We start from the raw sequence: 16,197 nt of genomic DNA on the forward strand, positions 1-16,197 counted from the left end.
AACGGCCAGAAACTCCTGCTTTAGCAAAACTCCTTGAAGATAAATACAGTGTTAAATCAAAGTACTCTAGTCAAGTGCTTTGATGCCTTTGATCCATGAAAAAAAAAGAATTAATTTACATATGGTGAACACAGGACACTGCATTGTTGATCACTCCTCACCTGTTTGAGAAGCAGTTCCACAGTGCCAGGACTCAGTGAGGAAAGTTAATAGTGTCTAATAAAGTGAGAAAATAAGTGATACTCTGGTGGAAATAGATGATAGAATTTAATTTTATTTCTCAAAAGTAAACTTGGTGTGTCCACAGCTGCTGGGATTTGAAATGTGATTGTGGGGGAGAGTACAGGTGCTTCACAACAGTGAATCTCACTTTCCATTTTTAACAGGATTTTTTTTAAAACCTCAAGGATTTTTTTTTCCGTGCTGCCCTTCACGTAAGCCTGTGTAACATGCAAAGGAGCTCCTCTAATACTTCAGATTTCTGTACCTTTCTCATTTGGCAAGTGGCTTTCAGCTGTGAAGGTGTGAAGGATGCACTTTTGCTTAAATTTAGAAAAAGAAAACAAACCTCAACATTTTGATGGAGACAGAAGGCTTCTTGCTCATCCTGGTGAAGCAGTATGGCATGACAGGCTGGTGCCTGAGGCTTTGGTTTCTCAGATTTATTTTTTCTAGTGCAATATATTTTTTCGGAGCGCGCATTTTTCTTAGCAGCGGAAACTGTAACAGGAACGCGTGTCCTGTGTGTCTGTTTAGTAACAGGTACTTGAAAATCTGGGGGTGTGTGCTCTTGTGAACTCTGAACTACAACCTGACAGACCTTTCTGTGTCCCAAAGGTGGAGAGGGGTTATTCAATGGATTTTTAAGCAGAATGCCTCGTAAGTTTATCACATTCCTGGCAGTTTTTAGAACCTTTTGACTCAGCTGAGGGGATGATAGGTCATGCACAGTAAGCAAAGGGGAGATCACATCTTTGAATAAGTACATTAACGAGTCACTTTACCTGTTGTTGGCCAATCCAGCTCCTTGCTGTTTCAGGCCTCACCTTTCTTGGCATGAGCCGGGAGCTGGCCATTAACAGCAGCTCTTGGGACACTCAGAGTGTCTGGGACAGTTTTGAGGAAACTGAAACCAGGCCTCGATAATGGGGAGGGCAACTTTGTGCAAGCGCATAATTGGCTAAAGCTGATAAACCGTGCGTCCTGTTCCCACGCCCCACCTGGCGAGTGAACAAACAGCCCAGAGCTAATTCCCTGCTGGTGTTGTTTGTCCCCTGCTGTCCCAGAGTGTCGCTGTGACAAGGACATGGACACGCTCAGCGGTTACGCCATGTGCCTTCCCAACCTGACGCGGCTGCAGACCTTCCGCTTCGCCGAGCACCGGCCCATCCTCTGCATCGAGATCAAGGTGTGCATGGGGACCCAGCCCCGGGGGAGAGGGGGCTGCTTGCATTCTTTACTGCTCACTGGCCCCAGCAGGTTTGTAGGAATGCAGCAGTGGGGGAAGGCAGAGCTCGCTGCTTTCACTGTGACCCGTAGAAGGAAACAGCCCCCTCCCTCTTCCAATTCCCAGTCTTTTGAAACCTGGGAAATTCCCAGGTGTTTACGAGGCTCTTCTGTAGGCCACAGCAGTTTTGCATATCTTTATATATAATTTTTTTTATAATAATAGGGAGTAATTCAACTTTTAAGTGCAGGAATATTTTATAGTTTATAAAAATTTTCCTCTAACTGGAGAGATGTGCATATTGTGTGCCTTTATATTTCTGTAGAGAGAGAGACATTTGTATTTATGATCTTCTTTTGTTTATTTCAGCCAAAGTGTGGCTTCATTCCTTTTTCCAGCCATGTTTCACAGGAGATAAAGCACAAGGTGTGTCGTTACTGTATGCATCAGCATCTAAAGGTAATTATTAAGTCACCCTGCTTTCCTTTGGCTGTACTGTGCTTTATTTGCTGTTCCAGGCTTGCTTTCCTGTTGAAACTTGCTCAAATCTCTGATATGACTAAAGCTAGTAGGAGGATACACAGCTGAGTCTCTGGGTGTGAAATTGTTTAGTTGAGAGATGGAACATGTTCTGTGGGAAGTTGGAAGCAAACAAATCCAATCTCAGCCTTTGGGGACTGTGAACGCTGTGATTGGGTCAACTCTGATGTGGGACTTCCTTCCCGGATCAGCTCACCAATTACATTCTGTGACTTACAACACACAGCACGTAACAGGCACCGAGTTCCTGGACTTGTGTCTGCTATCACTCTGGAATGGTGTGACTGGGACTCCTTGGGATTTAATGTGACCTTTCCCCCTTGTGACTTGAGTTAAAAATGACTGGGAACACCCATGGTGGTCAGGAATTTTGTGTTCAAAGTGCTTTAAATGTCCTGACTTCTGAAGGCAGGATGTCAGTGCCACACACCCGGCTGTTAAAATGAGAGCAGCTGTTCCAGGTAGAGTGGGTAACAGCAGTGCTCTGCGTTTTCCACAGGTAGCCAATGGAAAATGGAAACGACCAAGTAAATATTGCCCATTGGATCTCTTCTCAGGGTAAGGACTCTGTGTTTTTGCCACTCTCCCCCCCCCCAAAACAAAACAAAACAAAAAAACCAAAAAACCAGCATTACAGATTTCTTGCTTGGATTACTTTGTCTTTCACTGAGGTATTATTCTGATCAATGCTGATCATAATTCCTGAGTATTATGGACCTGGACCGTTGCAGTGATGATTTCTGGTGCTGTCTCCCCCTTTACACCTATCTCAGCAATCAGAGCTGCCTTTTGCAGTGTAACATTGCACCCAAGAGCCATTTAGTGTACTCAGATCTGAAGTTCACTTTGCCTTTGCAATGACCTCAGTGCATGTGCTTATGCCAGGTGTGAACATCCAAATGTGATGAAACATTCTGGGATTTATTTTGTTTTCTCTAGAAATAAACAAAGAATGCACTTTGCTTTGAAGAGCTTATTACAGGAGGCACAGAACAACTTGAAAATATTTAAGGTAAACAGTTAAATCTCTGCTTGCTTCTTTTGCCTTGAATTTTAAACAATTTGACTTGAGCATCTAAACAGTCCAGATCTTTCTTCAAACCTGCCTAATCAGGTCATCAGTGTTGGACTCCATCAAGAGAAGGAAATGGGAAAGTTCTTAGTTACATTTCAGTTGAAGACAGAGCAATAATAATTTCCCAGAATTCAGACTCAGAATATCCAGAATTAAAAGGACCGCTGGGGATTGTCAAAGTCCAACTCCTGGCCCTGCGCAGGACACCCCAACAACCCCACCCTGAGAGCATTTTCCAAGTGCTCCTGCAGCTCTGGCAGCCTTGAGGCCATGACCATTCCCTGGGGAATGAATTAGTGGGGAAGAATCACTGAGGAACGATTAATAGAAAAGGACTCATAAGGTGACCAAAATTTTAAAACTTTGTGCTACTTCAGTAGGAAGAAAATGGAGAACTTGGCGCATTGCTGCAAATACTTTATTTTAGATTCCTGTTAGAGCACTGGCAGGCCCAAGGCACAGCAGGCCTCACTGAGGAAGGAAAAAGTGGCATTCCATGACGTTCATGTAGGAAAAACAAGAAGCTGATGATTTGAGGAGATAAGTAAATGAGTAACTGATGATATGTGGAGATCTTCAGATTGATTCTCGGAAACAAGAGTCTTTCAATCTATTTCCAATACTAAATCAACTATTTGAATTACTTAAACTTCTATGAGCTGCCCTCTTTTTGTACTAGTACAGGTGGCTATCACACCTGTCCCCCTTCACAGCCTTCTCTTTGTCAGTCTGGGCTGGTAAACGAAGGGTGTTTCACACGGTGCTTTTTCACTCCTGACATTTTTCAGAAAGAAGTGATAGGAAAATGTGCCCAGTATCAATCACCTGTATTGTTCTGATTCCTTACAGGTCATTAAGTTGGGAAGGTAGCATTTGATTTAAACAGTGGTTTTGGTTTTCATTCAGAGGTTGTTACCTGCAGGTTCTGATTAGACTTAAGAGGACAAATCTTTAAGAGATTGGGAATGTTGTGTGTCTGTATGCAGATTGTTAAGGTAATAACACTTCTCTGTGCTTGAAGTATTAAACCTGATGCTCTTGAGTAGCTCAGTATGAATTACTTGACTTCCTGCCGTGCCTAAAGGCTTCTTTTTCTCCTTGTTGCAGAATGGGGAACTAATTTATGGCTGTAAGGATGACCAGGACTGTGTCTCTGACTGGAACGAACTTGCTCGTCACTTAAAACCTTTCTTTTTCCCTTCCAACGGGCTGGTCAGTGGCCCCCACTGCACAAGGACAATTGTGAAGGAATTAATTCACGTGATAACCATGGCGCTGTTGAGTAGCACCGACACCTGCAGGGCAGGTGACATGAAGACAGTTCCCATTTCACAAGGCAGAAGCTACTGTGAAGCAAGTGCTTTTAATAAGGAGCTAGTAAGAAATGGTAAGGGGTGATATATTATATTGGTGTCCGTGGAATCCCAGAATGGGCTGGGTTGGAAGGGATCTTAACAGGTCCTGCCGTGGGCAGGAACACTTTCTACCAGAGCATGCTTCTCAGAGCCTTGGCTGATGTACCAATTCAGGTCTTTGTGTCTTGGTTATAAATATGAATATAGAATGTAAACAAGGGGATTTTGGTGGCATTTGAAAAGAGTTCTGAGCTGCGTAGCTGCCAGACAATTGTTAATGTAATGTGATGTTGTAGTGAGCACTTAGAGCACTGTGTCTAATGATAGGGGTAAAAATAAATTCAGGAGGTGGTAGAAAATGGAAGACAATAGCAATTTGAGCTGATGACAATCATATGTATTCCAGATGAATGGAATTTTATGTTGTATGTGATGAAGTTGGGCTGCTTTGGTTGGTTTATTACAACATCTGTACTTTGCCTTTCCCTGCTCCTCCTGTCAGCCCTCACCAGAGCACAGCTCATGTCCTTTTCTTCAGCTGCTCTTCTGGTAAAGAGAGGGCTGAATACCAGAGGGAAAAGGAATGGGAAGTGAGAGTTGGAAAACTGTAAATTATGTTAATTCCTCAGTGCATAAGTTCTGTAAAGCTCTAATTATTCAAGATGCTGCCAGTTATCCTAATTATACAAACAGCACATTTCTTACTCTGCTTTTGAGGAAGACCTTTTTCACTGCCCATAGTTTGTTGTAGTGCTGGAGAAAGAGCTGTCTTAGAGAAATTACAGCAAATACAATTCTTGATACTGTATAAAAAACACCCCACAGCTGAAATGCTAAGTTACTTTCTGTCAGCAGTTGATACTGTTCAAAGTGAATTTGTGGTGGCTTCAAACTCAGATGAGAAATTTCTCTTGTGGACTCACAATGAGTAGATTGCAGTGGATGTGGGTGTGTTTTGGTGTTTGTTTTTTAGGTAGTTTGTAGAGTTGAATACCAGATGTTTTATTCTGCAGTCCAGGATGAGCTGTTTAAATGTGCAGGTCAATACCTGCACCTTGCAGTTCTGTTTGGAAACTGAAATGTTTTGAGGTTTCCCTCCACCTGTGGCTGGACTAAAAGTATTTGGACTCTTAAAGAAGTACATGTAGTGGCAAATTGAAGCTAAGACTTGTGTCTGCCTTATTTTAAAATGCATTTTCTTCTAGGTAAACATAAATTGGAAAGCTCTGGTTTACCGAGGGGTTGTCTCCTTTATAAAACCCTTCAAGCTCAGATGCTTGACATGCTGGATATTGAAGGACTCTATCCTTTGTACAGTAGAGTTGAACAGTACTTGGAGGAATTTCCTGAGGAGAGGTAAGACTTGATGGCTTTTCTTTCCAGTCCTGAGTAACCAGGACTGCAGGCAGGATTGGCTCTGTGCACACACTCTGTTGTGTTGTACAGCCTTCCTTCATGGCACTGCATATTCTGAATTTCTAACTGAACTTCTAGCTCACCTTGGTCACTTTGGCCTGAATTTTAAAGTAACGGTTATGGAAAGTTCACAACAGGCTACGAGAGCAAAATGCTCTCTTAGTACTGGTGGTTGTGTATTTGCAGAAAGCTACAGTGAAATGTTTCTCCTGTCCCCAGTACCTGCAGAGCTGGGAATGTCTGCAGGGATAATGATGTTCTGCTATGATGAATGCAAGCTGCCGTGTTTTTTTCCACAAATAAAGCTTATTAGTGTAATAATAATTGCTCCAAGCAGCCTCCACTGGGGTGCTGTTCCTCTCCTGTGCTCACACGAGGGCACTCTGGCTTCACTCAGGAGCAGCTGCTGCTTGTGCAGTTACACAGGAAACGGAGCACTGGAAAATGTGTTCTTTGATCTGTGGGGGGTTTGTGTGGGTAAACGCCCCGGGAGGGTTCAGCTTCTCAGCAGGGCCTCAGCTGTTCAAAGGGGGAAGGAAGGAGCCCAGGACACCCATTAGCACATGGTGTTGGAGCAGGGCCCTGTCAGATATGCCTTTGCCCCCAGTTTATACTTTTTATGTACAAAATAATAAAATATACATATAGAGATCAATACATTGTATTTCTTATATATGTATCTTCAGCAAGGCTTCTGGAGCTCCTGCAGACTGCTACAAACTTGAACTTACCCATTGTTTTGCAAAACCCCCATAATTTTGCAGTGATACAGAGATGGCAGGGGATTAAGAATGACTCATGTTTATAAACCCCCACACAACCCAGATCTGAAGCAGCAGCAAATCTTGAGTGATCTGAGAGTTACAGGGAATTTGTGATGTTGGTTGGCAGTGGGTTAATACTTGGACATGTTTATCAGTGTTATTGCTGGGTTGTTCTAATCTGAGTGTTGGGGCTGCTGAGGAAAGATCACACTGAAAACCAGCACATCACTTTGGCTGTCTGTAAATCTTCTTTTAACATTTATTTAGAAGTACATTACAGATAGATGGACCTTACAATGAAGCATTTTACGAGAAGCTGCTGGACCTTTCCCTGGAAGATGACGGGACAGTGGCGTTTGCATTAACAAAGGTACAAAGGTTGATTGGTGTGTGTTAATTGAGCTCACTGAAAGGGCTGGATAATGGATGGAGCAGCACTGCTGCCTTGTCGGGGGCTGCACTGTTAAAGTTCTTCATTGTGTCTCTTTATAGCAGAGAAGCAGTTAAAAACAAGCTTGTAGCACCAGTTCCTGAGAGAAAAATAAAACTGTTTATTTGCTTTCAAGACTGAGGAAGCTGGTGCTGTTTGGCCTTTAGGAATGTGATCTGTAGGAAATAAACATGATTCTTAGGATGCTGCAAAAGCACCTGCTCCTGCCAACCTTCTGTTACAGAGAGAATTTCCAGCTCTTAACGTGCCAACATACCAATACAGGGAGTGCAGTGCTGCTTTTTGGAAGGAACAGGATGCTTTACTCAGGTAAACACCAAGCTAAGAGAAAATGTGTATTATTTTCTCATGTACAGGTGCAGCAGTACAGAATAGCAATGACTGCTAAAGACTGCTCCATCATGATTGCCCTTTCCACCTGCCTGCAAGATGAATGGTAAGAGCTGCCTGTACCTGCTTTGAAATGGCTTCAGTTGTTTAGAGATTGGGATGTTTGTACTGTTCAGGCAATTCAATCACTTTAAAAAAGTGTCCAAATATTGGCTGTGAGTATTTTAAGTACAGTTCTGATTTAAGACATTTATGACCCATATCTCTTTCTGAGAAGTTTTAAGTTGATCAAAAGGATCAAAGTTTTATATTTATTCCCTTCTTTGAATTGACTGTTCATAGTAGTTCTGGACGGTTTTCACTAGGTACAATTCTTCTGCCTTGGTGTTCTCATAGGAGAGATTTTTCAAGCTGAGTTGTCTTCAATGGCCTGGTTAGAATAAATCCAAGGCAGTAATCAAGACGTGACAGCTTTGGCTGTCAGGCAGGAGGCTTTGCCACAATATTACCCCTTTTGGCTTGTGTCAGCAGTGCTGATCTGTTCTTCTGCAGGGGGCTTTGCTTCACCAGAGCCCTTTTATTTTTAGAGAATGCTGTTTTCTGCATTTTTCCTGCAGCTCTCCAGTGAAGTGTTAGTGATGGACATGACTTGTGCAATGGCTGACTTCAGAACATCCCTTAGCATGCTTGGACAGCACACTCTATTTTTCATTACCCTGAACCTTAGTAGGAGCTGCAGTCCCTTTTCTGCTTTTGCTGTTGCTTTGTATGCACCACCTAGAAACAGCTTAGATTTACTAAATACAGTGAGAGTAATGTTTGACTTCATCTGTGTGGAAGCTGAAAGGAAAATGAAAGGAAGAGGTGCCAGCAAGGTCCCATCAGGAATGGTAAAGCTGGAGCTGTAGTTTCCTAAGTGCTACATTAGCTGCAGTTTATTTTCTTGGGCTCCCACAGAAGTTCTAAGATAAACATTAGAGTCACTACTGTAAAGGGACACATAAATTAAAAGTACTGGTTTCAGTGACTCAGATGTGCAATGTGGTTTTATTTTCCAGCTCTGAGCAAAGACCTGTGGTACTGACATCCAAATCCAGATTCACTTTCTCTGTTTCTGTGCTGGACCTAGACCTGAAGCCCTATGAAAGCATCCCCCACCAGTACAAACTCGATGGCGAAATAGTCAACTATTACCTGAAGAATGTACAGGCCAAAGATGACCCAGTTATGTCCAACCTCTTTAAGGAGAATGAAGACTGCACATTAGTTCTTCATAAAGTGTAGCCAGTCCCTTAAGGTTATTTTTATTCGTACACATGAGAAAGTGAAAGATGATTGGAATACAGTTATGGTGATTTTTTTTTCCTTTTCCTTTGTGTTCAGTGCATTTTTCAGCTGTGAATGTTTTTGCTTTATGAAATGATTTCTAATGGGTAATGCCTTCTCAGAGACCTGGGATAGCACTAAGCCACATGTTTGCTAGATAACCTTAATGAATGTATTTAATGTGACAGAACAGGTAACGTGCCATACCTTGGAACTAGAGGACATAGCAAATTAATACAAAAAGTCTACTTCCTTAGAATTGAAAGAGCACAGAATGAAAGGTTTCCTGAAGTATTGCACTAACATATAAAGCCTAATTACTAACAAGAGATTTGCCTTGGAGCCTGTGCTTTGAGTCTCCCGCATCCCTACTAAAGGAGGGAATGCTCTGGCAGAACCTGTACAACACTTTAGCATTAATCCACTGAAAACACACCCATGCAGTGGCTGATCTGTGGCACTGCCCCGGCACTGCAGAACATTGAAGTACTAATGCATGGACTAGGAACACCAGGCTGCCTCCAGAAGTTGTGTGATCACCTCGTATCTACCTAAAGCTTCTGAAACACAGTGCAAAGGGTTAAGGTAAGCAACCTTGAGTTTTACATGACAGTTTGGCTTAACTCACCTGCCGTGCTGGTTTTTATTGTCTCTGTACCTTATATGCTGCTATTGGAGGTGAAACCACAGCTTCCTCTTGCCTAATTTAAATTGAGCTGTAAGAGTAATACGTTCTGAGTTTTACAGATCATTTCAGATCTTTCACATAGCGTCAAATTTTGGCACTGTTACACTGATGCCCCCTACGCTGCATAGCATGAGCAGCTGCTTTAAATGACGCAGGGAAAAGGTGACAGAATCCCGTTTTCTTCCCTGCAGCTGCAGTGGGTCAGTCTCATGGCAGGGTGAGCTTGTGTCAGTGCTGCATGAGCCCTGCTCCGTGCAGCTGAAGGCTGGGGAGGTGCTGCAGTTTGAACTGAAGGGTACGATGATAAAATCTACAGCTCCTTTTCCCTCAAGGATTATGCCCCCTGAGTGGTGCAGAGATGAACACAGCCTGTACTTTTACCAGTAATGGTGTTTAGAGTCATGCAGCTTAACTCCTAAAACCAGATTTATATTGGGACCTCAGTGTAACATTTGAACTGTTCCACTTTACCTGAAATTTAAAAATAGGATGCCCCTGTACCTTGGTACAACTCAGGAAATGTGAATCACAGAGCCACCACTGCCCCTGTGGCAGAGATGTGCGCTGCCATCCAGTGCCAGGAGCCCTTCTGGGGCAGAGCCTGAGCTGTGAGACTACAACAGCGCAGCAACCTGGCAGGAATAACCCCTTCTTCCCAAAGAAAACCTGGAGGGACAGAGCTACTTATAAAACAAGAAACCCTCCAGCTATTAGAAAGAGGAGAAAGGAAGGACCCTGCACAGCTGGGAAGTTTCCAGGATTTTATGCCGTAACTTTACACACATTTCCTATGCACACAGCAGTGTCTGTGCTGAGCAAACAGTTTTGTTTTCGGGCAAGGAGGAGGGAGCGAAAGATGAACTGAATGAAAGGTTACACCAAACCAGCTCAACCAGTTCCATGTCAGTGGAGAAGTAGGAATGAATTTTGCCTGTGTACTGGATTCCAAACTTGAAATGAGCCTGCCTTATCTAACAAGACGGAGTTGCCATTCATCAGAACCCAATCTCTGGTGTTCAGCTGTCGAGTCTGGCACAAACCAGGCTCCAGTCTGTCAGTTTTTCCTAAGCTACCAGAACAGTGGGAGACCATTTCAGTGATCAAACAGTGGATTATTACATTTATGGGGTTAGAAACATTACTGTTGCTTCTACCTCTTTGTGCATTGCTGCCTGGGTGGGTGGTTGTGCTGCCAGGGGCTGCAGCAGCTCTGGCCGTGGAAAGGAAGGCTCCTCCTGTTACATGAGAGCCCAGAGCTGCTGGGTTTGGGCTCTTGGTTCCTCCCCACCTGAGAAGTACCTGACTTCCAGTCACATCAGTTTGGTCGGGGTGCAGTGCTAGTGCAGAGCAGGAACTCCTGGAAACACTACGAGGTCCCAGATGGGCTCATGGCACATCTGATGGAAGTAAAGGGAGAGGCAAGACATTGGCCTGATCTGTTTTGGTTCTTCAGGGTTGAATGTGTGAAAGGTGATGCTTTGGTAATGTGTCACCTCCTGGAAGTCAGAAATGCAAAGGAAGTGCTGCAGTGGGCAGGAGGTGTTCGCTCACCTGTTCCCAGGGCTGTCATGGGCCTCTCTGGGTTAGGTTAACACTGTCTCAACACTCACATTGTGGAACAAAGTTACTTCATACAGTTACCTTTGGGTTTTTTAGCATTGTATGTCTTTGAGATCTTCAAATTGTCTTCTTCCACCCTAATTTAACGAGAAAGCTGTTTAATTCTTTGTTCTAGGAGTCTCTTACTGTTCTCTTGTCATTTTAAAATCACTGTACTTTTACAGAGCTGTGAAATGAAATGGGTTTTTATGGACTTGATTTTGACAGTGCATGATCTTTTAACAATTTCCAAGTATGTAGAAAATGTTAAGAAGATAAACCACTCTGGTACATTGATGATTCAGAAAGATAAATTTATAATGAAATCCCTCTGTACATGTAACTATTTTATTTGGCATTTTTGTATTTAAATGGCTGTATTTATTTTCATGTCATGACAATTTATATATAACGTGCCATAATTGTACAGATAGCATGTTTTATGAGTATGGTTTCTAAATGGAAAATAACTTAATGTTTATATTCAATAAAATTATAGACCGTGTAACACAATATCTTAATTAAAACTACTTTTGAACTTGCTACCTGGTGTAAGCGATGCTGGCATTCATTTTTCAGAGTCCAGCACTTGGATCAGGTTCTCGATGGCTGCCTCGATCCCGAAGAGCCGCAGCAGGCTGCGGAAGCAGCCAGGGATGCTCTCCACAGTCGTCATCCTCTGCTCCACAACTGCAGGAGGAACAGAGCAGTCAGTGCTGGTTATTTTCCAAGAGCTGCAGCGGTGCTTGGGGCAGGTGGGTAAAGCAGGAATGCCTGCAGGCAGACAGGCACTGTGAGCCCTTGGGGATTACACAGCAGGGGAAGCAAAGCTGCTGCAGCATTGGGGTGGGTTTGGCTGTTTGGGCCCTGGGAGCTGGAGTTCCATGGCCAAAGGCAGGGCCTGGCAGCTCAGGAGCAGTCCCTGAAGTGACTGAGGTTACCTTGCTCTGGTATTTTGGGCAGCAGGTCCAGGACAGGCGTAGTGGTCCCTTCTTCATCAAGATGGATCTTCCAGACAATCATCAATTCAAACCTTTAGCGGGTGCACAGGAAAGGCAGGTCAGGTTAACCAGGTGCTTCCTTCAAAGCAGGAAGTGCAGCAGGCACAAGGCTCAACCTTGTGCTCTGGAACAAAATTCACCTTGTGTAACACAACGAGCCCTCTCTGGATTCAGGAACCAGGAACACCAATCCAGTGACAAGGAAAGGTTCTGGCTCCATCCAGATTTGTAGAGTGCAGTAAAAGTGAGAGGAAAAAAAAGGAGAGCACTGAGCGTCCCCTGGCTCTACCCCTCATGTAATACACTCAGGAGCAGGTGCTGAGAACAGGAAACTCGTTTCAGAAGTGTTTGCATAAATGGAGATGTGCTGGGTTTGGAGTGAGGGTTACCCTGCTATTCATGGCCTTTTTACACTAATGGCAGGTAGACATCTGTCTGAGGCCTACATTCTTGCAGTTCTTTGCTTTTAATTACAAAAAAAAAGTACTCTTAAGAGTTTCCTTCCAATGTGATTTGTCAGCCTTTTGCCACTTCAGTTTTACAAATCCTTTGGGAATTTGTGTGCAGCTTGTTCTGGGAGTTTGCAAACAAATTTCTATGCCAGGCTGTTTTCTACCAAGTCACTGCAACGACTTTAATATTCCTGTGTTTCATGAGTGTGGTTGAAAGGGAATAAGGGTAATGGAATGGGCACCTGGCACCAGAGGAGGAACTGTAAAATAAAGGAAGTTCTTCCCTCTCTGGGATAGATAGAACAATTCATTCCTGCACCCCTGAGTTAAAGCATTTCATTTTTAAAGGGCAAGTTTGGCTGAATGAAGCAGCATCATCAATTAGGGTTTGTTTGCTAGTTCTACACACAAACATAATGAAGGGAGCTGTGCCTTATTTCCATGTAAATTAAAGCATGTTAAAGCAAGGTGTAACAGGAAAAGGGAACAGTCTGATCCCATCACAAAATGCTTTTCATGGCCCTCACAGAATTTCTGACCATGATAGTTACATCGTCTTACATTTAACTGTAAGGACTTTTTTCCCCTGCTGAAAATCTCTCACAGGGAGGCCAAACAAATCCCCTGTGCCTGGTAGGGAATAATTCCTTCATCTAACTGATTTCCTTCTAAAACAATGGAAAAGTGTAGCCACAGATGCTTTGCTTCCACTGCACAGTAAATGCCTTTTTCTTTCTGTTCTTTAATGGCAAGACACCAAGGATCTGAGCTTTGCTGGGATGGGACTGGGATCCCTGCACCTGCTGCCACAGAAGGAACCCAGAGCTGCAGCACAAGGCTGCTGTCCTGCCTGTGCCATCCCTCACCTGTGTAAAACCAGAAATGCATTTATTGGCTTACCCAGAAACTTTAGGGCTCCTTAGAATTATAAAATCTCCCAGCAGTCCTTCCGGAAGGGTCACGATGTCAGGATACTTGGCCTGCAAACAAAAAGGTTCAACTGGTTCATAAAAACCACAGCAGATATGGCGGCTCCTACCTCGTGCTCCCCAGTCACAGTGGACTGCACTAAAAGTCACTCTCTGACATTCTGACCTGTTGGTTTCTATTCTTTTAGAGATCCTTACCTAAAACTCAGGACACCTTGAAAGAACATTTTTATTTTAACTAAGTTTGTTAATTAGATTTAATAACACCTTATAATACATCACCATGTCACCCCCTGCCTCTGTGAGTGATGAACATGTTACTGGTGCACTCTGGTTTGAGATGGACACCAAGATCCACACAAGACTTTGAAAGAGTAATTAAGGCAATGAGAGACCAAAATAACCAATGTTAGCAAAATATGGGACAACAGCAACATGATCAAATATAAAAATGCTGGCTCCTATTAAAATTCCATGTTCCTGGGGATTATTTTCAGTTACTACACTGTGCAAAGGTTCATGGTTGCTCTGTTACTTTGTCAGTGCATCTGATGTGTTTGATGTGTCCTGTGAAAGCCTCAGAACTTGAAAGCTATTTTAAAAACATGAGAAGAACTCGTAGCTCTGTATGGATCCTGCAGGGAATGAGGAGCATCAAGGAATAGCATCCTGCAGGGATGTGCTGCTGGAAAAGGCAATGGAGCCACAGACTCCAGGGCTGTGCCCTGCTTGTTCTGCCTCGTGTGCTGGACACAAAACTGTGTTCCAAACCTTGCAGTTTATAAAGTGTGAAAAGTCTCCCGGCCTGAATCATTCCACAGAGCTCCCAGGACAAGCAGCAGGTCTGGAAAAGGAGCAGGAGAGCTCGGCTTCGAGCGGCACTGGAGAAAATGAGTTCGGTTTTATGGGATTACGCCTCATCTGGCAGAGCAAAATTGCTACCAGATGTGACCTTGCTCTGGTTTAGGAATTTCTGACAAACTGAAGGGGGGGCTGTGCAGGATGCCAAATGACATAAAACACATGGAATTCACTCAATTTCTCTCCAGCACTGTATTTACTGTGAGGATAACAACCACGTTCTATCCTGGGAACAGACACAGAAGGAAGGACACTGAGCAGGGCAGTTACAGTGTTAGAAGTGTGGCTGATCAAAGGTTACTCATCTGGCAGAGCAGGGATCCTCTTCCAGCTTTACTCCCTGTGGAATTATGGCCCCTCTGATAGGAAAATGAGTTTTCCAGGCTTCCCTCCATGCCTGATTTCCATTATGAGCCTCTCCCTGCCTGGTGTCAGAGGCCTGGGAGGATCCTTTAGCTCCAGACTGGATACTGGAAATGCAGGATTAGCTTCTGCCTGGAACTCAGCTTGTGCATCTCTCATTTACAAGGGATCCCAACTATCCCATAGCTCAACACCGAGTCACACTTCATCTGCCCAGACCCAGACATTTGGGAATCAGCAGAGAAAACAGATCAGAGGAACCAGGTAAGAGTTACAGTTGCCAAAGCACTGAAACACTCTCAGGGCTGTCTCAGGAGTTCCTGTGCAGCTGCCATGACTGACATGCTTCCCCCAAGCTGGGAGGGTATTTATGTTCTGTGGAAGCCAGAGGTAACTCAAGGAAATCCCAGTGTATTATTTATCCCAGATTTTCTGTGGAAAAGCTGCCCTGTACCTGGGAGAGGGAGCCCCAGTGAGTTCTGCACACGGCAAGGGCTGTGCAGTCCCTTCCCTCATTGCTGGGGCTCTGGCAACCAACCTGAATGCTGTGAGAAGCCAATCCTGTATGAAATTCACAGGATTTGGGATCAAATCCAGCTTTGCAGCGGGAAAGGTCATATTTTAGCTATCCACAAAACACACAAAAAGCCAAACCACAAATACCTACATCCCTGTTTGCTCTAACCCAAGCCCTTGGCAGGTCTGTGCGAGGATCCCGGCTGCCATCCCCACCTTCCACCAACACCCAGTGGGAGCAAGAAGGAAAACTACCACACCCAGGATCAAGCAACAACCTTGAACACTGACAGTTCCAGGAATGGACTCTGGGAAATGCAGTCACACAATCTGCCCCGTATATTCCACACAGAAATGCAGGTTCTGAATCCCACAGTTAAAACGTGGGGATCTGGCAGGTGAGTGAACAAGCAGGGTGAGCATGGACAGATCCCCAGTTCCAGACACTCTGTGGGTACCACATTACCACCTCATCCTCTCTGCTCAGCAACTTGCCAAATTCTCCTTGAGGAAAAGGAAAGCTGAGCAATAAAACCAGAGTAGCAGAATGAGCTGAGCCACTGAAAGGTCTCCTGGGAAAGTCAGGAACTCCTGAGGGATCTCAGAAACCAGACCCCAAGGCATGGGAAGGAGATCCCATCAAGGACGTGATAGCAGATGGGAAGGATCAGCTACAACTGCATTAAGCAAAACCTGACTTTAATCAAGAAATATCTTTCCTCAGATGACTTTTAAACGTCAGCTTATGATCAAAACCAAAAGTCCAAGCTATTATTACTCCTAGACGGAAATCGTTTTTCCAGCTCCTTCAGGAGTCCAAGCAGGGAATCTTATGGGAACTTTTGTCTCAAACAGGAATAGTCTCAAACCACAAAGGGACCGTGGTGATGGAATGCACAGCTTTCCCCTGTCCCATGACAGATTTTACACACACACACGGAGACATCCCAGGGAATTCACTTGTAACAGCTATTTCTCATTAAAATATATGGTTCTGCAGCTGTTTAAAGCTACACTGCAATTTTTTGCACACAAAATCTCTGCTAAGGAAAATGTTATAAATGTGTTCAGCTTAAGAGCTATG

The 16,197-nt window shown here is 43.9% G+C and overlaps 2 protein-coding genes across 6 annotated transcripts in view; one reads left to right on the top strand and one right to left on the bottom strand.

Moving 5' to 3' along the window:
* The window catches only part of IPPK (inositol-pentakisphosphate 2-kinase), a 29,829-nt gene extending 18,295 nt beyond the window's left edge, over positions 1 to 11,534 (top strand). The window contains exons 5-13 of the mRNA XM_040076090.2: positions 1,287 to 1,408; positions 1,817 to 1,906; positions 2,487 to 2,545; positions 2,927 to 2,999; positions 4,170 to 4,449; positions 5,623 to 5,773; positions 6,865 to 6,967; positions 7,405 to 7,484; positions 8,437 to 11,534. Of these exons, the coding sequence (XP_039932024.1) occupies positions 1,287 to 1,408; positions 1,817 to 1,906; positions 2,487 to 2,545; positions 2,927 to 2,999; positions 4,170 to 4,449; positions 5,623 to 5,773; positions 6,865 to 6,967; positions 7,405 to 7,484; positions 8,437 to 8,662 (1,184 nt within the window). The 3' untranslated portion in view covers positions 8,663 to 11,534. The remainder of the gene's footprint in view (positions 1 to 1,286; positions 1,409 to 1,816; positions 1,907 to 2,486; positions 2,546 to 2,926; positions 3,000 to 4,169; positions 4,450 to 5,622; positions 5,774 to 6,864; positions 6,968 to 7,404; positions 7,485 to 8,436) is intronic.
* CENPP (centromere protein P) overlaps positions 11,523 to 16,197 on the bottom strand; it is a 108,554-nt gene continuing 103,879 nt past the window's right edge. For all 5 annotated transcript variants that reach the window (XM_040076096.2, XM_040076095.2, XM_058422210.1 and 2 more), the window contains 3 exons: positions 13,345 to 13,424; positions 11,933 to 12,024; positions 11,523 to 11,681 (listed from right to left, as the gene is read on the bottom strand). In XM_040076096.2, coding sequence (XP_039932030.1) covers positions 11,560 to 11,681; positions 11,933 to 12,024; positions 13,345 to 13,424 — 294 coding nt within the window. In that variant the 3' untranslated portion in view covers positions 11,523 to 11,559. The remainder of the gene's footprint in view (positions 11,682 to 11,932; positions 12,025 to 13,344; positions 13,425 to 16,197) is intronic.

This window comes from Hirundo rustica, chromosome 12 (assembly GCF_015227805.2).
Source record: "Hirundo rustica isolate bHirRus1 chromosome 12, bHirRus1.pri.v3, whole genome shotgun sequence".
NCBI lineage: Eukaryota > Metazoa > Chordata > Aves > Passeriformes > Hirundinidae > Hirundo > Hirundo rustica.